This window comes from Carex rostrata, chromosome 34, assembly GCF_964058835.1.
Source record: "Carex rostrata chromosome 34, lpCarRost1.2, whole genome shotgun sequence".
In the NCBI taxonomy this organism is placed as follows: domain Eukaryota; kingdom Viridiplantae; phylum Streptophyta; class Magnoliopsida; order Poales; family Cyperaceae; genus Carex; species Carex rostrata.
In genome coordinates, this window is record NC_135951.1 from 4717944 (window position 1) to 4745553 (window position 27610).

Consider the following 27610-nt stretch of genomic DNA (forward strand, 5'->3'; position numbering starts at 1 on the left):
GTCGTAGATGAGGAGGTGCAAATCTCAGAACCGGGTCATCGCCGCCTTCAACCTCGACCAGAGAACAACACAGGCTGGCTCCGGCTCTTGTTCTTTGTTTGTTTGCCCTTATTGCAGCGATCCGTTTTTGAAGGTGTTCGTCCAGTACCGGTTCAGCAACCGATGGAATTGGTACCTCCTGAGCACGCTGAATTAGATGTGGAGGCGCAAATCTCAGAACAGGGTAATGGCCCTCTGGGGTTCTTGCTCTTGATGTTCAGGTCCCTTGCTAGTTTCGCCTTAGGTCAGAATCAATCGGATCCGTTTTGGCGGTTGATTCTCCTTACTTCCGTCAGCCTTGTTGTAGCCGCAATGATCGGTCTTGTCTGCCTCCCTAAAGCCCTTCAGGACGTCCATGAAACATATCAAGTAACTCTTGCTTGCTTTCTTTATTTATTTATTTCATCACTATTTCCATTTTGGGAGAGGAATTAATTGGTCCGAAGCTCTTTGGACTATCTCTGTCCAAAGCGATTACTGATCTGTCTGATTTAGCTTTTGTTTTAATCAACGAATATGATGCTTAGACCACCGTTTTAACTAAAATAGAAATATTTTGATCATATTTATTAGTTAAATCTAATAACTAAACTGGAACCTTCCAATTCCTTTCACTGTGCATTAAGTAATTTATAATCATAAAAGTTTATAGAACAATTCCAAAGCATACTTTTTAATCTCCTTTTCATCCGAATTTGTCAAGTTTCTTTTGGATGGCAAAGACTCCTTTGATTTTCTAACTTACAATGATATATTTCATTTAAATTTAAATAAAGACTCGTATAAATACAGAAGTGTCTATAGAATTTTAATAATAAATAATTTAATCAACTTAGTTTGTCAATTAGTATTGATCAGCATTTGCAACTATTTAAAGTTTAAACTAATAGAAGTGTCCATTTATAAAGTTATTGGAGATTTGAAAAGGAAATTGTTAGTTAAATTTGTAATAGCAGAAATAGCAAAAAGTATTCCTTCTATATATACATATTATATTAATTTTGATTGAAAAATCACTACAGTAATATAGTGATACTTTTTTACTTTTCAGAGGGTGATGCTGACAATGACAGTTGTAGTTCCAATTGTTGTTGCAATGAAAACATTTTTGGCAACTATTTGGATTGCACATGATCGTGACGGACGGAGCAACTGGATAACCGGATTATCTGTGGCAAATGTTACTATGCTTGGCGGTCCTCTACTTCTTTATTGGGCACTTAGTACTTATTACACTGGGAACTAGAAATTAACCAAGAGGTCAACGGAGTTGCATGCGGAACCAGGATTTGAGTACAGGGGAGCTGTGTAAAGTTAGGGGTGCTAATACATATAAAAGAAACAAATGTAACAAATGTAAGAAAACTAGTCAATAATAAAAAAATTTCTACCGTATCTAGATACTTGATAATAAAATTTTGAAAAATTGGGGTGACTTAGCACTCCGAGCTAAGCCTATATTCCTCCCCTGACTGCATACAGAGTCTTTATTTCTCATACTACCATACTAACATACTAGCATTTTTTTTTTTTACAAGAAAATTCTAGGTAATAAGATTTTTTGTTGAGCATATATACTAGGGTATGCTTCTTTTTTTGGCATATAGTGTTGGATTGCTTTTTAATAGCAGCATCTATAGAGCATACTAGCATGGCTTTTTTCTAGCATACATGCTAAGAGGATCAGTGGTTTGTTCATGTTGGTTACTACTAATAAGATATCATTATTGACATATGTATTTTGTACAACTTTTTGCAGAAAACACGCACACAAAAATAAGAATAAGGCTAGGGTGTGATATGCTCACCCAGTCCTTCCCGTGAGCAGAAATTTTCAGCCATTAGATCCATCTATGATTAGTGCTATCATAGATTGAGCAGATGCGCATAAATTTGAGATTTTGAGTAACTTTCTATCCGTTAGAGTATTTCTTCTCCATTTACAACCTTTCACTTCATACCCGTCCCACACTTTCCTACTCTCTCTCCCTTGCGATTATACTAGCTCTCCCTCTTGACGCTCTCTCGCCGAGCTAAGCTAGCTAGGGTTCGTCTCACGAATTTAGAAACCGTAATTCGCTAGCATTGACATCATCAGGTTGGCCTGAAGTTCAGAAACCCTAAATCTACTTGGGGCCTCCTCATTTAGTCAGGTATCTAATCCCGCGATCTCCATCTCATCCTCTCTCTTCTCACTTCCTTTTAGCAACTATGGTTTTCAAGAAGTGAAAATTGATCGTGCAAATTTCTTAGTCCGATGAATTACGATTGTGAAATTTCTTCATACCCTAGGTTTAGCGACTTCTTTTGTGAAATTCTTTTAGCCAATTCATTTTCTTATTTATTGAATTAATTTTTTTTTTCTTGTGAAATTCCTTTCAAGAACCTTTCGTGTGAACCTTGATTTTTTTTTAATTTGATGCACATTGTCTGACTGCTTCTGCCGCCTTCCAATGTGGTAGCTGGTCCAAGTTGTTGTGATGTACCGCCTTAACCAGTATCTTACAATCTCCAAAACACACATACTGGCCATCTCCTTGTTGGGTTATTTCCTATGTTATATGATTAATTGCCCAGAGCATTGCTTGGGCCTCTGCTTCAATTGGATGGCATGCCTGAAATGCCCCTGCATGTACCAGTACAAGTTTTCCTCTTGTATTGTAAATTGCCACTCCCATAACCAGATTCCCATTTTGGTCCCATGATCCATCATACAAGATAACTGAAGTGTTTTGTGGTACCTGTACTTGTGAGACCTTACTGATTCGGTTTAGGTTGAATGGGGGTATTGTTGTGGACTCCATAGCTTTGGCCTATTTGATCACTTGTTGAGGTGAGCTTTTCTTTCCTTGAAACACTTGTTGAGGTGAGCAAGTTTGCAAATCCAATCTTTTGTTCTGTATCCAATGGAAGTGTACAGACCCTCTGATTGTTTGTTCAGTACAGAAAGGAAATTCGACAGCCATTGTTAAGAGAGAGTGAGTGTGCTTCTGGTTAGGTGGAGACTGGAGAAGGGGTAAGAGATAGTGATGGTGTAGTTGTGGTAAGGTGATGGAAGAGAAGTATGTAATAATTGCTGTTGCGTGTTGCCTTTTCTCAGGAGGTGTCGTGTTGCAGCATATGAGGAGATTTAGGATAGAGAGATTGTAGGAATAAAGATAGAGTTGGTAGGTCGGAGAGGTGTCATGAATAAATGTCCAGTTCCAATGATTAATTAGTTTGAGCATACATTGCCCTCCCAAATAATAATTTTGAGGCATTTTCTTTCTCTGTTTTCAACTTTTAAGGAGAGTTATTAGGTCTCTATTATATTAGTTCAGTCTCAAACATACATATTACTGTACATGTTAGTTTAAAATCTCTGATATTTTTTTCACATATGGCCCCTCCTCTCTTAGTTTTTTTTTTTCTGGTACAGAACAAAAAGCTTAGCTGCACATTGCAAGGTGTAGGGGAGGACTGAGTATTGAGCTAAACCGATCCGAGTCCAAGCCGGTTCGTACTTCTCAACCCATACAGGTGCTCTCTTTCTTTTGCCACCAAGTTCACCCAATCGGTTGTCGACCCAACAGATGCACTTTCCCTTTATTTGTCACTGCTTCCAAGCTTTGCAGATTAACTAACCATGGAAAACTTCTTCATTGCTTGGCTGTGCAAATTGGGTTCATGTTTCATGTTCCAATACCCAACAGATGTTCGATGAAATGCCAGACAGATGTTCGATGAAATGCCAAACAGAGATACTTTGTCATACAACTCTTTGCTTAGTGGGTATGTAGAAAGAGGACATCTTGATAAGTATATATCTTTTAGTCCTTTTTATTGAAATTCACTGTAGATTTGTAGACAGCCTTAGATTTAAAATAGAAGAGTACTATTATTTTCCTTTTATCTACTGTTGTCAGAGATTAGTCATGTATTGTACACTTTTTAACAGAATACTTGTGTTCTTTTCTTTTTACCTACTGTTGTCAGAGATTTAGTTTCAGTATTGAGCTGAATTGAGCTGGACCAATCCAGTCCAAGTCAGGCTCAACATTGACCATGAATTGGACGGCCGACTTCGAGCCGGGCTTTGAAGACTATAAATTGAGCCGGGTCGGGTTTGAACTCAAAACCATCCATCAGCACCCCTACAGACTGCCTATAGAATACTACTCAAAACCGTCCATGTAGTAGTAGCAGCAGTATTTGTGAAATTAGACAATTATTTAATCTGAATTACTAGATACAAATCCATGTCATAAATGCACATGATAATCAAATCATGAAATTACTTTGATCCAATTTTTGTTTGTAATTTGTAAAGAAGATAAATTAATGGTGTTCAGATATTATATTGCATTTGACAGAGATGTTTGAATGAAAAACAAGAAAAAAAAAACAATATTTCAGCACTCATATATTATCTTTAAAATTTATAACAGCAATTCAAATATACATATAAGTTACAGTATTAAAAATTAGAGCCTTATAATATAATAGTAACTAAAAATAATGAAAATAGTGATGTTATAAAAAGACACCCAAATAAGAAATAAAGAAAGCAAAACTTACATGATGTGTCATGGACCTCGTGAAGGCCTTTGGGGAGGCAGACAAGACCGATCATTGCGGCGGCGACAAGGTTGACAGCAGTAAGGAAAATCAACCACCAAAACGGATCCGATTGATTCTGATCTAAGACGAAACTAGCAAGGGACTTGACCCAGAGCAAGAAGCCCAGAGGGCCATGACCGGCCCGGTTCTGAGATTTGCACCTCCTCGTCTACTACAGCGGGCTCAGCAGGTACCAATGATATCGGTTGCTGAACCAGTGCCGGACAAGAACCAATGATTGATGTGTGTGTGTGAGAAAACAGTTGATATCTAAAGTAGGACGGTTGCAACACAGTCCGATATGTAGATAAGATAAAACAATGACTGATTAATTGATTGTTGTCCATTGATCATAGTGAGATGGACAGTTAATCTTATATTGTAACATTTATCAATTAGAAAGTAAAAAGTAATCGAAAAATAATCAAAAATAAAATTATAAATAATTATAAAAACTCTCACTAAGCTCGCTTTGATCGCTTCACGAATTAATTATTACTAATACCATGCACAATGTTACAGCCTACATGCATGAAAATATACTATACATAAGGAAAAAAGAAATGCTCAACCGCATTTTTCTGCTAGAAACTGAGTATACACATGAATAATTCGTACTGCTTTGATGCTAAGTAGGAACGAATAATTCGGTGTTTAATATACAGAGAAACAGGCCCAAACCAAATCAGGGCCCAAATAATCAATAATAGAACTCAAAAGACAACATTCTGCGGCCCAATTTTCATTTTGTACCTGGTCGATCGCTAGATAATTCTTTTCTTTTTTGGGTTACAAATGCACATAGGTCCAATCCTTTCTGGTTTCTGTACGTACTATGTAGTGACTAAAAATGTGATTCATTTTTTTTTTTTTTAAATGCTGGTGCATGCTATCAAAACTCAAAAGTTTAGATATAGCTAGTTTGAAAATTCTTTACAATTGTAGTGGTCAGTATTAAAGGCGAACGATACATGATATAGTTAATTCCCAATATAAAACATTAAAAAGATGTTCCAAAAATAATTTTATCAATGAGTCTGTTGAATATTCAAGAGTTTAATTTGGAGTGGTTGGTTTGGCTTTATCTCTACCCACCACCCACAATTTTTCTCACATTAATTAATTATCATCTCATCTCGTACCATTTCTTTCCAATTTTCTCAACTTTTTTGAACTCTCTCCAACACTTTTGTCAAAATTAAGTGATCCAACTTTCCTTAAAATTAAAATCCATACAATTCAAAGAGAAGATCTAGAAAGCCAACCATGGTGGTTGAGGCGGCTGTTCTCACCCCCTTAGGGTGGCTGATGTCCCCCTTGATCAAAATGCTAATCGACAAAGCGCATCACCATCTCGGCACTGGCATCGACGAAAAAAGGAAGATACTTGCAGCCACAGTACTTCCTCGCCTCTCTCTAGCAATTGAGAAAGCTGAAAAGAGCCCAAACAAGGAGAAGCTAGTGGACTGGCTCAGAAGGCTCAAGGATGCATACTATGAGGCTGAGGAAGCAATCGACCTATTCGAGTATATACTGCTTAAACAAAAGGTAAAGGAGTGGGGAACCCACAAGTTATTAGATAAGCAAAAAAATATGCTAAAGGGTAGCATCGACAAATTCATAGAAATTTCAAATGAGGCTAATGAATTTCGTGATTTGTTAGAGGTCCAAGAAAATGATAGTGGTAATGAACCTGACAGGGAAACAACCTCAGATCCTCCCAGCAGAGTTTTTGGCCGTGAGAGAGATAAAGAAAACATAGTTGGCTTACTCACGGAAAAACCTTTAAATTCTAGGCCAGCTATCCTTATAACAGAGAATATGATAGAATTCATAGTTGGCTTATTCACGAAAAAACCTTTATGTTCTGAGACTGGACCAAATACTAGGCCAGTTTTCCCTATAATTGCCATTACGGGTCGTTCTGGTGTTGGGAAAACTGCACTTGCGCAATATGTTTATCAACATATGGTTCAAGAGAAGAACTTTGATCTTTGTGTGTGGATGCATGCCCCTCGCAAATTTAAGGCAGCTGATGTGATTAAGAACATGATTGAAATCTTAAAGGCAAAAGAATCTGATCTCTATGATTGTGAATATAACCCCTCTACATCTCTTGAAGCTTATTTAACACAAATAAGAGGCATGTTAAGGTCTAAGAAACTTCTACTTGTGATAGATGATCTTTGGAGTGATACTGGGGATTTTGAGGATCAATGGAAGAAATTCATTGATGGCTTAACCAGTTGCTTATCAGGGAGCAAAATTCTACTTACAACACCTGTTAATTAACGGACAAAACTTACAAATAACTCCGTTAATCTTTGTGCGGAAGCGGATCTTGTGAGCGTAGCAGTATCACTGGTTCTGCAAGGAATCACAAGCCGAAGCCGGAAGCCCTGCGTTTTCCACGACCTAAAACCTTCAATCCTTAACAGAATACTTCTTGGTGCTCTCTATCTTTTCTCTCTAATTTTGGCTGTTACTATTCACACGTTTTTCTGATGATTATTAGAGAGAGAGATATGAATGGTTTATATAAAACCAATGCACCTATTCATAAAGGGTTGGCATCTTTTCATAACGGGTCGGATATTGAATTTGGGTTTCCCATAACGGGCGTACCATTAATTAAATCCAACATCTCCCACTCGCACAAAATGGGATACCCGCTATAAACTAAGAGAACGTAATCTCTAATCTCTGTTAAAATTCATACAAGGAAATAGGCCGTGACCAGCATATCTTAATTTGAGAGTCTATGTTGTTATCCAACTGTTAGGTATGTATAACAACATCTAAGTAGAGCAAATATGCAGTACCCCAGATCATTAAATTACATTTTTAAGTATTACAGGATCTCTTTTATTTATTGATACAACCATACTTATATATTCACAATTATGTTACATAAACATAATTGGTGCACCAGTGAATATAACCTAATGTAACACTCAAATGATCTTTTTCTTTTATCTAGAATCTCTTAATTCCAAATCAATTTGCTATTCAGATATGTTCCATTAGATCGCATCATACATGATCATTGGTAACATTCCAAAATAACTAATTGAAAAGAAACTTCAAGTATTTAGTAAAAAATCGAAGAGTACTATGAGATCCTTTTTATCTCGCGGGTCTCACACAACAAAGAAGAAGAGATCATATCTTCTGTTACCCTGTTGGTCAATTGCACATATGGTATGAAACATATGTTACGGTATTATTCTCCATTTCTTATGGAGCGTATGTCTAATTTAAAATCCAATACCGTACAAGTGATAGTTCAGATATACATAATATCTAACTTGAGTCCACAACTCTACTTATCATATAAATTCACTAACAAGACTCCCACTTGGCATAAGACAGTTAAGGTGAATAGTGGGTATTTCACCTTCGGTCATAATAATATATTCATATGACCTCATCTTGATTCTTTATCAAGGCGATGTATATTTTAAGCACTTGCTCTCACATTTTGTATCATGTCTAGCTTAAAATCAATCTTATTTCTATGTCCTACCAAGACATAGAAGTGATTGCCTGTGTGAGAAGGCCAATCAACTGTCTGACATACCTTTCATTTTATATCTCATGTGTTATGCTAAATATATTGGTATTAAATAATTTGTAACAATTATAACATAAATGTATAAGTAAATAGCATTCATTGCATTTATCCCACAAATACAAATATACATAATATATATTGTTCAATCAAAATATATATATAACTACAATCTACGTAACCCTAGAGATTTCACATGGCCAATAAACACATCTCTAGGTATTGCCTTTGTAAAAGGATCTGCCACCATTTTGTGTGTAGATATGTACTGCATGCAAACTTGCTTTCTCGCCACCATGTCTCTAACGAAGTTATACTTAGTATCAATGTGTTTGGTCTTTGAGTGATACTTGGGATCTTTTGTATAAGCGATTGCTGCTTGGCTATCGCTGTATACCAACACTGAGTTAGTTTCATTCTCACCGAAACCCAAGTGATTCAAAAATCTTTTAAGCCAAACTGCTTCTTGTACTGCTACTGAAAATGCTACAAATTCAGCTTCCATTGTGGATAAGGATATGCAACTCTGTTTCTTACTACTCCAAGAGATAGCTCCGTTACTAAGTAAGAAAACATAGCCTGAGGTAGATTTTCTTTCATCTAAATCTCCTCCCCAATCAGCATCTGCGTAACCCATGAGTTGCAGATTTTCTCCTTGAAAACACAATGAATAATCCGCAGTACCTTTAAGATATCTAAGTATTCTTTTTACTGCTTTCCAATGGGACTGTCCTGGATTGGCTTGATATCTACTCACCATCCCAACGGCGAAACTGATATCTGGCCTAGTACACATCATAGCATACATGAGGCTGCCAACAGCACTTGAGTAAGGAACTTTTTCCATTTGTGCTTTTTCATCTGGAGTCTTTGGACACATTCTTAAACTAAGACCTTCGCCTTTTGCTATAGGAGTATCAATGGGTTTACAGTCTTGCATATGAAACTTTTCAAGTACTTTCTTGATGTAATGCTCTTGTGATAGAGCTAACATCTTCTTGGAACGATCTCTTTCAATCTTCACTCCAAGAATGTATGCTGCTTCACCCATATCCTTCATATCAAAATTGGAGGATAACCATTCTTTAATGATTTGTACATACTCTTTATTGTTACTAGCCAACAGTATGTCATCCACATAAAGTGATAGAATCACAAATTTGTCTTTGGATCTTTTGACATACACACAATGGTCTTCATCAATCATTTCGAAATCAAATGATATGATTGCTTGATGAAACCGAATGTACCATTGTCTGGAAGATTGCTTGAGACCATAAATGGATCTCAACAATTTGCACACTTTGTGCTCTTGTCCTTCGGCAACAAAACCGACAGGTTGTTCCATATATATTTCTTCTTCCAGATTGCCATTTAGAAATGCAGTTTTAACATCCATCTGATGCAATTCCAAATCTAAACTGGCAACGATAGCTAGTATCAACCGTATGGAAGTAAATCTTACAACAGGAGAGAAAGTCTCTTCGTAGTCTATCCCTTCTTGCTGTGTATACCCCTTAGCAACAAGACGTGCCTTATACCTCTCAATTGAGCCGTCAGCTAGACGTTTAATCTTGAGAACCCATTTGTTCCCAATTGCCTTGCGTCCTTCAGGGAGATCAACTAATTCCCAAACACTATTTGATCTCATTGACTCCATTTCTTCTTCCATTGCTTTCATCCATTTCTCTTTAGCAGGACAAGTGAGAGCCTCTCGAATATTTCTTGGCTCTTCTTCATCTTGCATGACAATCATGTAAGATTCATTTTCGATTGGAAAATGACGTTTAGGGACTCTAGCACGATTGCTATGCCTAATTTGTGATTGTGCTGAACTTGGCTCAGCATCATCTACATACTTGCTCCCACTTGGATGAGATACTGTTGGAGGTTCAGGAATATGCACCAAAGGATTTGCAACAATCAAATCATCTTGCTCTTCCTCTACTTCATAAAGAGAAAATTCCTGACCTATCTCACCCTTTCTTGGAAATTCATTTTCCAAGAAAATGACATCTCGGGACTCAAATTCTGTTACACTCCCACTCGATTGTTCACCAATGAACACATAACCTTTGGAATGTTCAGAGTATCGTATAAATATACTCTTTTTACCTCTTGGACCCAATTTACCATGTTGATGAGATGAATCATGAACAAAGGCAGCACATCCCCAAGGTCTCAGATTACTAAGATCTGGTTTTCTATTAGTCCAAAGTTCGTAAGGAGTTGAAGAAACAGATTTAGAAGGTACACGATTTAGAATATAGGCAGCTGTCAATAATGCATCACCCCAAAAATTGATTGGCAGATTTGCTTGAGCCATCATTGACCTAACCATTTCCAAAAGAGTCCGATTTCTCCTTTCAGCCACTCCGTTTTGCTGTGGAGTATATGGCATGGTTAGTTGCCTTAGTATTCCTTTTTCTTCGCACATTTGTTTGAACTCATCAGACAAATATTCGCGACCGCGATCCGTTCTTAAGGCCTTAACCTTTCTGTCTAATTGATTTTCACATAAAGTTATAAATTTCGTGAAACAAGCAAGAGCGTCAGATTTATGAGATATCAAATAGACGTGACCATATCGCGTATAATCATCAATGAAGGTGATAAAGTATCTACCTCCATGTCGTGCCCTCACATTCATTGGTCCACAAATGTCAGAATGAATTAATTGCAATGGAAATTCAGACCTGGTTCCTGTTCCAAATGGTTTTCTTGCCATTTTTCCTTTTAAACAATTTTCACATGTTGGTAGACTAACCCTTTCAATTTGGCCTAACATGCCTTCCTTGGCTAATCTATCCATTCGTTGCTGTCCAATATGGCCTAATCTCATGTGCCATACATTCACATCAACATTTTCATCAGCATATGATGTAAATAAAGAAAAATGGGTATTATAAGAAGTCATCACATTAATAACATCCAGAATAATAAAACCATTCGATACATATCCATAACCATAACACACATCATCCAGATACAACTTAATACTAGTATCACACATGTTCAAAGTAAATCCAAATCTAAGAAGAACTACTACAGATACAAGATTTCGTCGAATGTCAGGTGCAAAGAGAACATCATGTAAGAGGAGGGTTCGACCATCACGCATATCCAACTTGCATGTGCCTATACCCTTGACTGGTACACGAGAGTTGTTTCCTACATAAAGCCATTTTGAACCTTGCGGAATTCGACGAAAATCCACAAACAAATCACGGTCTTTGGCTACATGGTCTGTTGCCCCTGAGTCTACAGTCCACAAAGGATGAGAATCAGCAATAAAAACAGAACTGGAAACATATGAAAAATATGAAAGTTTTTCTATAATTTGTACCTTGCGGGGCTCTTTGCATTCACGAGCATAGTGACCCTTCTTGCCACAATTGAAACACTTGATCTTGGCCTTATTATGCTTCTTAAAATTCTGAGAAGCCTTTCCCTTGCCACGATCTTGCCCCTTATGCTTTTTCTCTTGTTTGCCCTTCTGACCATAATTTGACTTGCGCTTCTGGCCTTGCCCTCCATGAGAGCTTGAACCAGCCAAATGCACAGCAGATTCAGTTTCTTGAGGCTTGGATGCCTCAATACGATCTTCCTCAAGTTCCAGATGCCTGGCTGCATCGTTGAGAGTTTTAATACTCTCATTGTGGGTCAGATTCACCTTCATGTGTTCCCAAGTATGAGGAAGTGAACGAATCACTGCTTGAAGTTGTTGCTCTTCAGTCAAAACATGGCCAGCGTCCTTCAATTCACTAATCATATTTGACATCTCCCTCAGATGTTGCCGCATGCTATGATTAGGACGCTTCTTGTAAGTGTCAAACTTGATGGTGAGTTGTCTCAGTTTTGTAACAGAAGTTCCACCAAACTTCTGCTTCAAAGCAAGCCACATCTCTTTTGCAATCTCATGTTGCCTAAACTCACGCATCACATCATTATCCATACTGCTCAGCAACGTAATACGAGCAATGGAGTTCTTCTTTTTCCAGGACTCATATGCAGCACTATCAGCAATGTGCTTTGCAGTTGTACCTTTTTCTGGTTCGGTTAGAATATGATCCAGGACCGAAAGAACCTCTTGTTCTTCCAGGACATACTGAATTTTCATGGCCCAAATTTCATAATTATCGCCATTCAGTTTTTCACCCTTATTGAGTTCTGCCACAATATTCCTAGATGCAGATGCCATTTCACTAAGAATTTACAATTAAACTAAGTTAGGACATATCACAATTCTGATGGCATAATACAAATTATTTAATACCTAGCATAACAATTCTAGTTTTACAACAACTGTGAAATAATTTAATAATAATAATACTTATAGATTAAAATCGAAAGATCACTAAGTTCACAATCATCATTTAATTCTATAAATTTTATTACTATTAATTATTCACTGTGCAAAACTCCCACTAAAATTATACAAATAATATATAAACGAAAATTATATATAAAAAAATTGATACAGAATAATGCATAATTTCAAAAAAAATAGATGCATAAATCCATATTAAAAAAAATATATATATATATATATAAATATATATATTCGAACTAATTGTATAAAACAATATAATTTGATACAAAAAAAAATTATTTATACAAATAATTCTATGAATTTAAAAAAAAATTCGGACTAGAATCATTTGGATTGAAAATTCATAATGGAAAGTATACTGTTTTGAAGTATATATAACAAAGAATCAAGATGGTGACAAGAAATTCAATGTGGTGTGGTGGTAAGGTCCTTAGTTTCCTATACAACATGCCCCGGGTTCAAGTCTTAGTGGCCACAAAAAACATTTTTTTTCGCGGTTCACAAGCAAGAAGTGGACCAAGTCTATTTAGTTTGAACCGGTGCATACAACCTCTCCATTTCTCACAGTAATGGACACATCCATTGGCGCTGGTTGAACTAAAAATGGATTCTATACAATCCAGAAGTATAAAAATGGTACATACCAAATATCAACCATCAAATCCGAAAAAATAGAAATTCGGCAAGTTCCGAAAATTCTTGAGAAAAAATGGTTCTTTGGACGGTTGTGATTCATTTGGACCAAAAAATTGTCCAACCAGTTGTATTAGATCCATAATAAACTAAAGATGCATGGTTTTGTTTTGCATCTCCCATTTTCACTATACAACATCACTGTTTTGCAATGCATCTCCAAAAGATACATTTAAAAAATCTCCAAAACAATGAATACAAATATAAAACGTATTTATATCTGAAAAATTAATTTTATAAAACGTATTTATTTTTATAAAACGTATTTTATAAAAATTTGTGAATAAAAAAAAATACGTATTAAAAAAAAATTTGTGATTCAAATCTTAAAATTAATTTTCGGAAATTCTCCAAAAAATCTGAAAATTTCTTTACAATTAATTTTCGGAAAATTTTCAGAAAAAAAAAAATTAATTATAACAGATTTTACGTATGTATTAAAACCAGAATACATGCCATAACTAGTGCTCTGATACCAATGTTAATTAACGGACAAAACTTACAAATAACTCCGTTAATCTTTGTGCGGAAGCGGATCTTGTGAGCGTAGCAGTATCACTGGTTCTGCAAGGAATCACAAGCCGAAGCCGGAAGCCCTGCGTTTTCCACGACCTAAAACCTTCAATCCTTAACAGAATACTTCTTGGTGCTCTCTATCTTTTCTCTCTAATTTTGGCTGTTACTATTCACACGTTTTTCTGATGATTATTAGAGAGAGAGATATGAATGGTTTATATAAAACCAATGCACCTATTCATAAAGGGTTGGCATCTTTTCATAACGGGTCGGATATTGAATTTGGGTTTCCCATAACGGGCGTACCATTAATTAAATCCAACAACACCATCCATAAATGCTGCAGAACATGCTATCCTTGCTGGTGTTACGGAAGTAAAAACCTATTATTTAGAAGAGATAGAGGAGGATCACTTTTTGGACCTCTTTATGCACTATGCTTGGGCGCCTAGCAGTCCTAATTCGCAAAAGAAGGAATTTGAAAAAATAGGTCGAAAAATAGCAGTTAAGCTAAAAGGAGATCCGGGTGCGGCAAACCTAGTGGGCCATCAGTTGAGTGGAAAACTTGTCCTAAAGCATTGGGAGGAAGTAGCAGAAAAAGATTGGTTGGGAGATAACATGAAAGCGAGGATCTGGAGCTATCAGCAGCTGCCTCAGCATCTCCAACGTTGTTTTGCAATCTGTAGCTTATTTCCAAAAGAAACTAGTTTCCAAAAAGAGGTTTTGATCGCTATCTGGATGGCAGAAGGTTTTGTCAGTCCAACAGATAATCAAGAAAGGTTGGAGGATACTAGTGAAAAGTACTTGCATGAACTCGTATCGAGGTTTTTTCTGGAACAGGTTGTAGTTAATGAGAGAATCTATATATTATCAACTTCATGACCTGCTTCATGATCTTGCAGAGCGGGTTCAAGGTGATGGTTTTATCAGAATAGATTTATCTAGTTCCGGAGAAAGATCCTTTCCAAATAAGCCCCATGTTATGTAGAAGCGAAAACATTCGCCACATTAATTTGCCCTCAAGCATGATAAATGAATTAAAAGAAAAATTATGCCTTATGAAAAATATACGCACGTTTTTGGTGCAACCTGATGGTGGTTTTGTCCCAAAGAAAGTATTGCAAGAGCTATTGAAACACTTGAAAAAACTACGGGTGTCAGAACTGTTAGTATTTGATATATACTTCCACCGAAGAAGAGAGACAATATTCTGAAATTTCCCTATTCAATCTATATTTTCTTTATTTCTCTCTCACATTCTTACAAGAGAATACAAGTTTATTTATAGCCTTAGACATGACTCTTAAAATTCGTGCAGTAATTAAAACAAAACAGAATTCAAAACAACTTAAAACAGAAAACAGTGCAGCACAGTAAATTCTGACCCTTTGATACTAAAACAGCCATAACTTATTATAGGGAACTCCAAATAACTTGAAATTTGAACCATCAGAAACTAGACTCCAAGATACGTCAAATAGACTTCTCATTTGCTCAGAATGATCTAGAATTGCCCTTTCAAATTATCATTTAAAACAGCCTTAAAACTGTCTACTGTGCAGTCACGAATTTAATGACAAATTAAGTTTATTCATCAACAAGAACTTCCCGAGTGTGGTAATGAGTTGCCAAACTCTATTGGCAATTTAAAGCATCTCCGTTACTTGCATGTTAATGGCTCTCGACCTATTAAGAAGCTTCCTGATTCCATATGCAAACTTTACCACCTCCAAATGCTTCTCTTGTTGAAATTAATTCAGAAATTGATTCTAGAAAATCGGTAGAAATTAAGTTGGTTAGAGAGTAGTGTTCTGATATGTAAAACTTCTATGAGTGTTGCAAGTTATTTTTCAATATGGTTATTACTTTTAGCACATGTTCTGTAGTGGGTAGTTATTAGTAGGTAGTTATTTTAGATAATTATTGTACTGTTATAAATATCGTAGAACTCTATGTAACTGAGTAAGAGAGAAAGAAAATAAAGCGTTGTTTCTATTCAGAAAAATATTCTTCTCTTCAATTCTTTGCATACTGGCACAAAGCAGTGCAGTATTGCTGAGTTTATCCCAACAAAATGGTATCAGAGCCAATGGTTCAGTGGGCAAGCAATTGAAGGCAGAGTCAATTGGTGCGCAACCTTGAAGAATTGCAGCAGCAACAATTGCTAAAGAAGCATGGACAACCTTGAAGACTGCATTTCAAGGAAGTTCAAGAGTTATTGGCATGAAATTGCAAGGGCTACGTCGAGATTTCGAGACACTGCAGATGAAATCAGTGCAGATTTTTCTGTCAAGAGTCACAACAGTTGTCAACCAAATTCGAACATATGGAGACAACCTCACAGAGCAAACCGTGGTGGCCAAGGTGCTGAGAAGCCTAACAATGAAATTTGATCATGTTGTGGCAGCAATTGAAGAGTCAAAAGATCTCTCAACCTATACCTTTGATGAACTAATGGGATCACTGCAGACCCATGAAGCAATGTTCAGATCAAAGGAGAAAGGCGATGAAAGGGCATTCTACAGAAAGGGGGAGTCCTCTCAAGGCAGAGGTGGACGTGGCCATTGTAGATTTGGCAAGTTTGAGTTTCAGCACGACAAAAAGATGTCTAGTGCTTCCAGTAGAACAGATCTAGATGTGTGTAAGCCGATTGTTTCAGAAAACAGAGGGAAGAACAGCAAGCATGCTGTGAAGAAGAAAAGATAGAGCATACTTTTCATGGCGTATACAGAAGGTGGAAGGCAAAGATCCACAATATTTGAAGAAGCAGTAGGATTTCAAACATGTTGGTAGCAGCAAAATGGATATCAAGCATGCAAGTTCTGAAGAACAGAAGGTTGACATTTTGCTGAAGGCATTGCCAAGAGAAAAGCTTGAAGAATTCAGAATCAAACTTGATATAACCAATTTTGAATTAAGGGGGAGTGTTGAAATTAATTCAGAAATTGATTCTAGAAAATCGGCAGAAATTAAGTTGGTTAGAGAGTAGTTTTCTGACATGTAAAACTTCTATGAGTGTTGCAAGTTATTTTTCAGTATGGTTATTACTTTTAGCACATGTTCTGTAGTGGGTAGTTATTAGTAGGTAGTTATTTTAGATAATTATTGTACTGTTATAAATATCGTAGAACTCTATGTAACTGAGTAAGAGAGAAAGGAAATAAAGCGTTGTTTCTATTCAGAAAAATATTTTTCTCTCTTCAATCATTTGCATACTGGCACAAAGCAGTGCAGTATTGCTGAGTTTATCCCAACATCTCTTGCCAAATTGTGAATCCCTACCCAAGGATTTTTCTGAACTCATTAGCTTGCGGCACTTTAAAACAGATAGTGAGACAATGTCACATGTTTCTGATGTTGGAAGGCTGACATCCCTCCAAAGCCTTGAACTATTTGTTGTAAGGAAGGAACGTGGGAATGAATTACACCAACTAGAAAAGTTGAATCAGATTCGAGGTGCCATGTGCATTACAAGTCTTGAGAATGTAAGGAGTACATCTGATGCTGTGAAGGCCAATATGCGAAATAAAAAACATCTCGAGGAACTAGCATTTGGTTGGAACACTGATGAAAGAGACACCAATAATGTTATAGGTCTCTCTACTCAACATGTTCAGTTACTAGATGCATTGCAACCTCATCCTTATACAAGTACTCTCATACTTAAAGGATTTGGTGGAGATAGATTTCCAAATTGGCTCCTAAGTCAGAACTCATTGAAGCATCTCACATCGCTAACATTAAATAGATGTGATAAAGTAGAAGACATCCCATCCATTCACGAATCACTTCCCAATTGCAGAACTCTTAAACTATGGTGGCTCAAAAATCTTAAAAAAATGCCTTCCCTTCCTCCAAATCTTACTAATTTACTTATAAACCATCTCCCACAGCTTAGTTATTTATCTGAGGATGATTTGTTGATGAAGAAAGAAAGCAATCCAAACTTGAGGTCATGAGGCAAACAACAGAGTGCCTAAAATTAAAGTACATACATTTACCTAAATCAGTTCGGGACAATGTGAGACAATTTTTACAGTTAGTGAAAGAAATATTGGAAGCTGCAATAGAAATCTTCTTCACGAGTTCACTATGTGAAAATATTTTTTCGAAAAAAGTGAAATTTGATCCTTTAAAAGATGAGTATTCTCGGGATGAGCTATTGGATGCGTGGGTTATGTTGATGAATTACCACGTAGAAACAATGTTCAATAAAAATGAAGAGTCCAAGTTGGTTTTACCATCTTCACTCACTTACCTGCAGATATCATCATGTAACATTACTAGTGATGCATTATCGTCCTGCATACGTCTTGTTTCACTTTTTGAATTGGAACTATCTAATATTCAGATAATAACCACTCTTCCTCCGAAGGAAGTCCTGAATTCTTTGAAGAACCTCAAGTCTCTTATGATTGAAGGATGCTATTTGCTCAGTTCCTTGGGAGGTATTGGAGCCTTAACCTCTCTGATAATGCTCGAATTAGATGGCTGTCTCAATTTGAATACATCAAATGAACCATTGCCTTCCTCCTTGGAGAGGCTAAAATTTTCGAATTGCTCAAATGTTGATGTTATTCTTTCCGAATCAAATTTACCAGTACTATGTGCCCTTGAATTCATTAACTACAAAAACGAGAGGGGAGTTTTACGTGTTGGTCACCTGTCTTGTCTCAAGGAGCTGACTATAGTGGGATTCAATGGTCATTTGGAGGGATTGAATTCATTAATTGCACTTTGTGGGATATGGGTGTTTTACTGCCCTGAGATCAACCTCTCATCTTCCATAGACAAATGCACATCTGCACTTCAACAGGTTTCGGTTGACAACCTGTTACTATTGAAGTTGATACTATCAAATGAAACCATTTCCTCAATAGATGATTTGACAGTTTGTTTCCTCCAAAGAGACCTCTCAGATGATGAGGTGCTTCAGTCTCTTACCTCTCTTAATCATTTGAACTTTCATGAGTGCAATATTACCCATCTACCGAAGGAACTTGATGAATCTTCTATCTCTCCAGACTATATCTCTAGAAAATTGTGCAAACCTATGTGAATTGGAAGAACTACCCAGGAATCTTCGTGGGTTGATAATTAAAGACTGTCCATCCTTGACTGAGAAGTTCAACAAGGGTGGCCCTTTTCGGGTCTGGTTTCATGAAGGAAGGACCATTGTGACATTTCCAACAGAAGGTAAGCTAATTTCACAGCAAACCACTTTGATTTACGAAATTTTTTTTTTTTATGGATACATCATTATCATCAGTCATAGAGGGATCTAAATATTAGTAAATTCCTTGGAGCAGATGTCACAAACAGCAGCGGCGGCAGTGGGTGTGGGTCCCACTCACCCAACTATAAGAGACTCAAGACTTACAACACACAGCATCAAATTCATGAAAAGTACCGGAGAATTAAAGAATCTGGATTACAAAGTGAGGACCTCTCTGCTTGCATGCACTACATCTGACAAAGGGATAGCCAAACTCCATTCGACTGTCAGAAACGACAGCACCTGCAGTGGCAGCGGGTGTGGGTCCCACTCACCCAACTATAAGATACTCAAGACTACAACACAGCATCAAATTCATGAAAAATACTGGATCATTGAAGAATCTGGATTACAAAATGAGGATCTAGAGGATCAATTGGCAATAATAAATCAGATCGAGTCCGATGAAATATTGGCGTGTTCTCTCCAGGAGGTGATTAATCCAAAGCTCCAAACTCCTAATTGTTTATTTTTTTTATTTTTTGTTGTGGCTCCATTCTGCTTATGAGAAACATATACTTGTTCATGCGAAGAAATTGATACTGATTCCCTGTTAGATGGAGCATTCCGTGGAGCATTTCTCATTCCAAGGACCTGCCATACAAATTCCAATATGTACAACTGAGATGCAATTTAGTGGCCCTGAAATGGAACATGAGATGGTGAGCTTTCCTTGATTTCTTTGTACACAACCCTACGAAACAAATAGATATCTCTATACTTCTATAGTCATACCCATTTAATATGCCCAAAATACCCTTGCTCTCTTTCCCACTCCTGTTTTTTTGGATACGCATGCATACTATTTTGGTCTGATGAGTGTTGCTTTTTGGTGTTATGATTAAGTTGCTTTTATCTCAACAACGCCAAGAATTCAGCAGTTCTCATTTTGTCAGAACTTTCAATAAAAGCAAGAAAGTATAATTTTCCTGACAAAATTGTACCTTATTCCTCATTTTAATTACTCTGAAATTAGAATTATTGAATAAACTGGAAGCTGTTTACGAGAGCCGCGCTGAGATGGACATGTCATATGACTTTTGACTTTTACCAGGACTTGTTCTAGTAAGCTATGTTCTACTTTATTTTTGCGAAAGATTAACAATAATTAACATCTGAATTTCTTTTCATGTTACTCTCCTCATGTATCAGTCCATACTGTTAGTGCCACTAAATATAATAGTACCAGTCCTGGCTGTTAGCAACCTTTATTTTCCATTTTTTTTTGGGGGGGGGCAACAGAACTGCCTTCCCTTGTTGACTATTTTTTATTTTGTCCAAGCTGGCAAGCACTTCTTTTACTTTTTCTTTTCCTTTTTCCTTTTTTTTTTTTGTTTTGTTTTGTTTTGTTTATAGTGATGAAGATGAGAATGTTGCAATGACAATGAGGGCCACTGAAAGTCAGATCAACAATTTACCAGTGTCTACAATCAAGGTTCGTAATTAATCTTCAATAGTATTCCTTTTATATCCCCTCAAGACCTCGAAATATTTGACACATCCTCACATAACCTCAAAATATTATAGGAGTATAAAGGGAAGGATGCATGCATAATATATATGGAGACCCCATCCATTGGATCTGTCATGCGGCATTTGCCATGCCTGCACAAGTTTCACAAAGAGGTACAAATTATTGGATCTTAATTTACATCCAGATCCAGATCCAAATGCTAAGTTTTAATTGATTCATATTTGTTTGTGCAGTGTGTAGACAAATGGCTTGCTATAAGGAATTCCTGTCCTGTGTGCAAGTTGGCTATAGACTGAAGTGAAGTGTCGGTGTGACGCCTCTTCTTTTGAAAAATAGAATGATGTTTTGTTGGGATGCCACTTTTGTTTTTCAATTTGATAGTTAGCTACAAGCAGAAATGTTGCTGTCTGCAAGCCGCCTCCTATGATGTGTAAAACCGTTATGTTCTCATCTATTATATTATATATATTTAGTTTATGGTTGCATCATTTATATCTCATTGCTGGCTGAATAAATCTGATTCTAAAAAGAACCATCCAACCAAAATTGCACATTTCCGTATAATATTATAGATTTTGTGTTTCTGGAAATAAACAAAAGAAAGGCTATTTACTCAAAAGACGAAAAGAGAAAGAAACAACCCTCTCTCTTTCTGAATGCAACCCTCTCTCTTTCTTGGTTTGGCTCAGGTTCATGAGCTCCACTTGAGAAACTGGAGATGAGGTTGGTAATGGTACTGGTACGGTACTGGTAGCATTCTGCATTCACAACTTCTCTCTGGTTGGTTTGGTGCACAGTATTGGATTCCATTTGGCTTGCTCTTTTGAAATTGCAAGTTCATCAATAAAACAAGTGTCTCTCAAGTCAGAAACATAATGTCCAGTTTTAACTTTTAAGGATTAATTAGTTTGAGCATACATTGCCTTCCCAAATAATATATTTTTTTTCTGTTTTCAACTTTTAGGTACAGTTATTAGGTCGCTGTTATATTAGTTCAATCTCAAACATACATGTTACTGTTAGTTTAAAATCCCTGATATTGCCTTAGTTTTTTTCTAGTACAGAACAAAGAGCTTAGCTGCACATTGCAAGGTATAGGGGAGGACTGAGTTTGAGTATTGAGCTGAATTGAGCTGAACCGATCCGAGTCCAAGCCAGTTCGCACTTCTCAACCCATACAGATGCTCTCTTTCTTTTGCCACCAAGTTCACCCAATCGGTTGTCGACCCAACAGATGCACTTTCCCTTTACTTGTCATTGCTTCCAAGCTTTGCAGATCAATTAACCATGGAAAACTTCTTCATTGCTTGGCTGTGAAAATTGTGTTCATGTTTCATGTTCCAATACCCACTCATTTATACATCTGTTGTCAGAGATTTTGTCTACTGTTGTCAGAAGAGTACTATTATTTTCCTTTTATCTACAGTTGTCAGAGATTTTGTCAAGTGTTGTACACTTTTGAACAGAAAACTTGTGTTCTTTTCTTTTTATCTATTGTTGTCAGAGATTCAGCTATGTATTTTCAGGGACGAGGACGAAACTAGAAAATTTCAATAAGAGAGGTTCAAATGTAAGATACATAATATGTGGTCACCGAAATTTGAATTCAAGTCTCTACAACTACTAAACAGAATTCTAATTAACTACTAGATTACAAACATACATTTAATATTTCATAACAGAATTTAACTATATAACTTTTTTAAGAAAAAAAAAATTAATTAAATTTCAAGATGTATGATTAAAAAATTTATTTTTTTAATACTGATGAAGATGAGAATGTTGCAATGACAGGTGAACAATTTACATAATTTGCCATGCCTGCACAAGCATCTGAAATCCAGTGCAGTAAGCTGCATTAACTACGGACCACCATAGCCAAAGATCCAATAACAGTATGCTACAGAATACCGAACCCGATACTAGCATCCACCCATTTTCACTGGGGAAAGGCAAGAATTTTCCTATATATTTCTGGAACAACGGACCCAAATATTTAGAAGGGGCTCTTCTTATGGACCATGCTGTGACCCAATCCGTATCAGTTGGTACCATGTTGAAATCACTTCTTAGCCTGCGCCCCAAATCAGGCATGTGACCTGCCCCATAAAATATCGCTATTCTCTTTTCACCTCTTGATATTGCCTTTCTTAATTCTTCTAGTGCCGCCTTGTTTCTTTCTCCTATAATTACAGAATTATCCTCCATGTCTGTATAAAGTTCACTGGCAAACCTGTTTTTCGCACAGTAAAAAAAACAACCACATTTAATACCATATTTTTTTTCTTCAATTACCAGAACAGCAGCAGTAGAGGCACGTACTAAGATTGCACAGTTTGTACCTTTCAAGCGGCAGATAGGTATGAGTTCGCTCAATTTCATGTTTTTTTTTTTCATTGGAATTTGGTTGTACTTTTGCAATATACGGGATTCAATAGTATTTTTCTTTTTCCGAAGAAACTACTTACATAGATGTGAGTGATCGTGCCAAAATAACCTTCATAGCTGACCCGAATCCTAACTCAAACAACTCCTTGACTATGGACTTAAAATCATCCGCATCCTCTACATCTTCATCCTGAATGTTCGGCGAACATGTAATATTTATAATAAAAGATATGGCAAGCGGCATCGGTATGATCCAGGAGACCTGTAGCAATTTCGACCGTATGGTATCAATATCAGATTGCACACTGGTAGAATCGGAATCCTTGTCAGATTTTAGAGCAGAGCCCATTGCATTCCTTGCAGTTGATAGAAAGTTTTCTCCCCTTTCCTCCTGAAATTGAAATTGATCATTTATCACACAACAAGTATTAAATAAAAGTAATCTAGGGGATGCTTGGATGAAACAAGGAATAGACCAAGAATAGAGTTAACCTAAAGATTGAGAATAGTAGCTAATCCAACATTAAATTGGTATGTTTGGTTGGGTTGATAATAGACTATTCTTGAGGTTAGGCTATTCGGAATAGCCTTATACAATCAGTGTTTGGTTGGGTTAGAATAGCTAGAATAGGGAATACAAACTTTTTGTCTTATTAGAATAGCCTATTCCTAAGGATTTTGAGATTTGACAATTCTAATTAGACAAACGACAGCTATTCTTGATTTGGCTATTCTAACTATTCTTGTTTCGAACAAAACATACCTATTTTAACTATTCTAACTATTATTGTTGGGTTAGTAGAATAGTGAGAAAACCCACAAAAGACAAACAAATAATAGTCCATACATATTTGGTAATCCAAACACGGAGAATAGTAGTTCGGAATAGTGCTAACCTGAAGGCGTTGAAAGGTGTCCCAATCAAGGTCGGCATTAGACCATTTAGGCGATTTATAATTGAGGCAATCCAGCTGGAATTCCATGGAAAGAATACGACCCATTAGGCGTTGTATGAAACCAGTAATACTAAAATCTTGCATGTCATCATCTGGCTTCGATTCACCTTTGTCTCCTCCTACTCCTTCATACAAAACACAATCATAGCTCCCTAACCTCTCTTGCAAAATCTCAAAGTACCGTTTGTCAGCAATGTGCACAGCTGATACCAAATCCACCTGAAGTGTAGGGTTAAGAAAGCGCCATGGGAGAGTCCTCTTGTAGGTGACAATTGATGCTTCGAGCTTTCCTACCACATCAGAATCAGAGGTGTTGTTGTAACGCAAGAAGTCAGCTGCGGAGGAATCGCTTACAATTGATGCTTGAAGCTTTAGCTGTTTTTTGTCTGCCTGCCAGGGAAACCGAGAGAGCTTTTCTCCATGGGAGGAATTGGAATTGGAATTGGAATTGCAATTGAGTGTGGTAAAGAAGCGGGGGCGTCGAGTGTGGGAAATTGAAATTGATTTCCTATGGGAATTGGAATGGAATTGGGAAGAGGAGGAAGAAGAGGTAGATGGATTAGGATTTGGTGAGAGAGAAGAAGAGGTTGAAACGGTGGAGAGCATCGCATCGGCTTCGGGTGGTCGCAAATGGACTTCGACACGACAACTCCGCCTGTTTTGGTAACATACTAACATAAATATCTCAAATTTTGGGCCTTCTAACAATTATGTTTCTGTATCAAGTGAAGCCCATTAGAGCCCATTTTGTTTAATTGAAGCCCATCAAACTGTTAACGCTATTTGAAAGTCATATTTAGTCCATGTCGCATCTCAATTTACTTTTTATATTTGTTCGAAAAATATAAAGAATTACATTGCAATTAGAGTGGGAAAAATGGCTCTGTCACATAATGGCACTATTATAGTACGATATGTCTGTCGGTTACGTGTTGTGATTCGCGTGTCATTATTATCTTTTAAAAACTTGGCACCGCACGGTACATAAGTCACGTGTAATTAGAACTGTTAGATCTTAATTAAATAGTGAATCTTAAATGAACTAACATAAATTATAATTAAATATTTGATCACAGCACGTTTAGATATAACGTGAGTCACATAATGTAACTATTTATTTACTGTAACTATCTCTTGATATTTTAATCAGAGCATGATACAATGCGGCATGATACCAGACCAAAATTACCATGTATTAGTCGAGGCACGTCTTTTTCCACTAACCGCAATATTGCTAGTTTGTCTGATTATGTGATAACAATATAACATCCAATCAGTTCCTACTTTTAAATTAGAGAAAATGAACTTTTTTGCTTGGATACTGATATAGAGGACAAAGATTCCGATACACTGACATAACTGCACGTGCTACTTTTACCTGTTCAATCACAATATCAATATAAAATATCTAAAAAGGAGCAAAAGCAAACCATTGCCAGGTCAATTGAGAATAGTGGTTTGCTAACGGGTTACCCGTGATCCGTTCCGGGTAATCCGTTAGGGGTAACGGGTAGGGCGGGTAGACGGGTAGGACGGGTACGGGTACAACCCGCAACGGGTAGACGGGTAGTTTTCCCAAAACCACTACCCTATCCGTTTATTACCCGTACCCGTTGCGGGTTGACGGGTACGGGTATCCCGGGTACGGGCGGGTTTTTTTTTTTTTTTTCTGTTTTTTTCTGAATTTTTATGCTTTGAGATTCGTGCCAAGTTAAAGGACATCCCGGATGGAGTTTAGATATAGGGGTCTGTTTTGAGATTCATGCCAAATTAAAATTGATGACTCAGATCTCATTCTACAAAGTCAGGTATTGCACTGGATCTGAATTCTATAGGGTGCCGCCAAAAAAATTTTGAAATTCAAATTTTGTAACGGGTCAGGTACGGGTACGGGTACGGGTAGACGGGTACGGGTACGGGTACGGGTAGGCGGGTACGGGTTGGCGGGTAGACGGGTACGGGTACAACGGGTTTTTTTCAAAATTATGTTGTCCGGTCCGTTTATTACCCGTCTACCCGTTTGTACCCGGGCAACGGGTACGGGTACCACGGGTAACGGATACGGGCCGGGCAAAACGGGTTCAACCCCTAACGGGTTTAGCAAACCACTAATTGAGAATCTCAGATAGATATACAAATAATGTCACATCAGTAATTTCCCTTTTATGCACAACATATTTATCATCTATAGGTTTAATTTTTATTTTTAATTTATATAATATCTTTTTTTATACACCCACAGTTAGGGCTGCAAATAAATCGAACTTAATCCAGTTTGAATTTGGCTCGAACTAATTTTGAACCGAGCTGGTTCGTAATTGAAGCAGGGTTTCGAACTGAAAAGAAGAGTTTGAGGTCAATTCGATGCAATTCCAACTAGTTTAATTTGGTTAGTTAATAGTTCGAATTGAGGCGAATCGGAGGAGTGTTGAAGGTTTCAGACAGAGCTAGATAAATTTCGAACCGAGCCAAACCAATTTCAAACCAAGTCAGAACAAGCTCGAAATAAGCTAGATCCAGTTCGAGTTCGAACCAATTTCGAACCAAACTTATTTAATTCATTTGAAATGAACTTTAATCGAGGGAACTAATTGCAAAAAAAAAAAAAAATTCAAATCAAACTTACTCGAATCACGAACTACCAACTTTTTTTTTCCAACCCTAACCCACACACACAAACTTAAATAATTAGATATGTCTCAAAATTATTACATTGGATTATCTTTGGAAATGAGAAAATTGAGAAGCAATTTCACAGAGTGACACAGCTACCATATGGTCCATGTGGCCCAAAGATTAAATTAAACGGGCTGTTAATTTGTATAGGTGTCATGTCACATGGGACACGATCGACGGTCGACACGGTCGACGGTAAGTGGCATGATTCATGTGCAAATCCATCATTATTTATTCATGCATCTAAATCTATATGTAATTCGGGCTGCTCATCTGTTCGATAAGGTTGAAATAGAATCGAATTCAACAAACTAAAGCTATAATTCGGTTTCAAAAATAAAATCGAACTGAATCGATTTTGCATTGTAATTGAACAGAACCGAACCGAACTTTTGTTTTGATTTGTTCGGTTCAAACCGAAATATATTATTTTTTATTTAAAACAATTGATTTATAATAAACCAAAATATATTAAGATATAAACTGGTGTATTAAGAAAAAATAACGGAATATTAAGAAATAAATCGAAGTATTTAAAACAATTGATTAAGAAATAAACCAAGATAGTCCGGTCTAAATTCATAATATATAAAAGTTCGATCGGTTCGATTATTTTGGTTTTAAAAAATTTCAAACCGAACAAAACCGAAGTTATAATTTGGTTTTAAAAAACAAACCAAACTGAACTATTAAACCGAAAAAAAAATAACTATATGGTTCAAACTAATTCGGTTTGGTTCAAATTAAACCAACTAAACCGGACCCAGTGAACACCCCTATATGTAATCATTAATTTCAGAATATAATATTATTTGAATTTACAAAAGAGTTACTAGCTATCTAATCATACCTTTATTTGGAACTTATTTTACTATTTCTTCTTTCTTCACAACCACAATAAATAATTAATTAATAAAAGAATGAAAGAATGAAAGAATGAAAGAATGAAAGATTGAAAGATTGAAAGATGAGATGGCATTAATTTGCAGCTTTCGCCTTCAAGGCCACAATAATTGCGTTTTGTTTGGTATCAGTATATCAGTATCAGTATCATTGTATCATTGTATCAAGGATTTCTTCTATATTTCCT

At 36.6% G+C, this 27610-nt stretch overlaps 3 protein-coding genes and 1 long non-coding RNA gene across 5 annotated transcripts in view; 2 read left to right on the forward strand and 2 right to left on the reverse strand.

Annotated features, from left to right (window-relative positions):
* The window catches only part of SHH1 (SAWADEE HOMEODOMAIN protein), a 72284-nt gene that overhangs the window by 20764 nt on the left and 23910 nt on the right, over window positions 1–27610 (reverse strand). The gene's annotated exons all lie outside the window — the stretch shown is intronic.
* On the forward strand, window positions 17014–19157 carry LOC144549232 (uncharacterized). Its single transcript, XM_078297962.1, has 2 exons — window positions 17014–18947; window positions 19061–19157. Exon 1 carries the CDS (start codon window positions 17707–17709, stop codon window positions 18808–18810), a length of 1104 nt encoding a protein of 367 aa, XP_078154088.1. The 5' UTR covers window positions 17014–17706; the 3' UTR covers window positions 18811–18947; window positions 19061–19157.
* Window positions 20326–20912, forward strand: LOC144548794 (uncharacterized). The gene is made up of 3 exons (XR_013509479.1): window positions 20326–20461; window positions 20554–20652; window positions 20734–20912. It is a non-coding gene; the product is annotated as an uncharacterized LOC144548794 (long non-coding RNA).
* Window positions 22237–24492, reverse strand: LOC144548791 (uncharacterized). Its single transcript, XM_078297505.1, has 3 exons — window positions 23785–24492; window positions 22969–23279; window positions 22237–22733 (listed from the first exon to the last, which is right to left on the reverse strand). Exons 1-3 carry the CDS (start codon window positions 24448–24450, stop codon window positions 22304–22306), a joined length of 1407 nt encoding a protein of 468 aa, XP_078153631.1. The 5' UTR covers window positions 24451–24492; the 3' UTR covers window positions 22237–22303.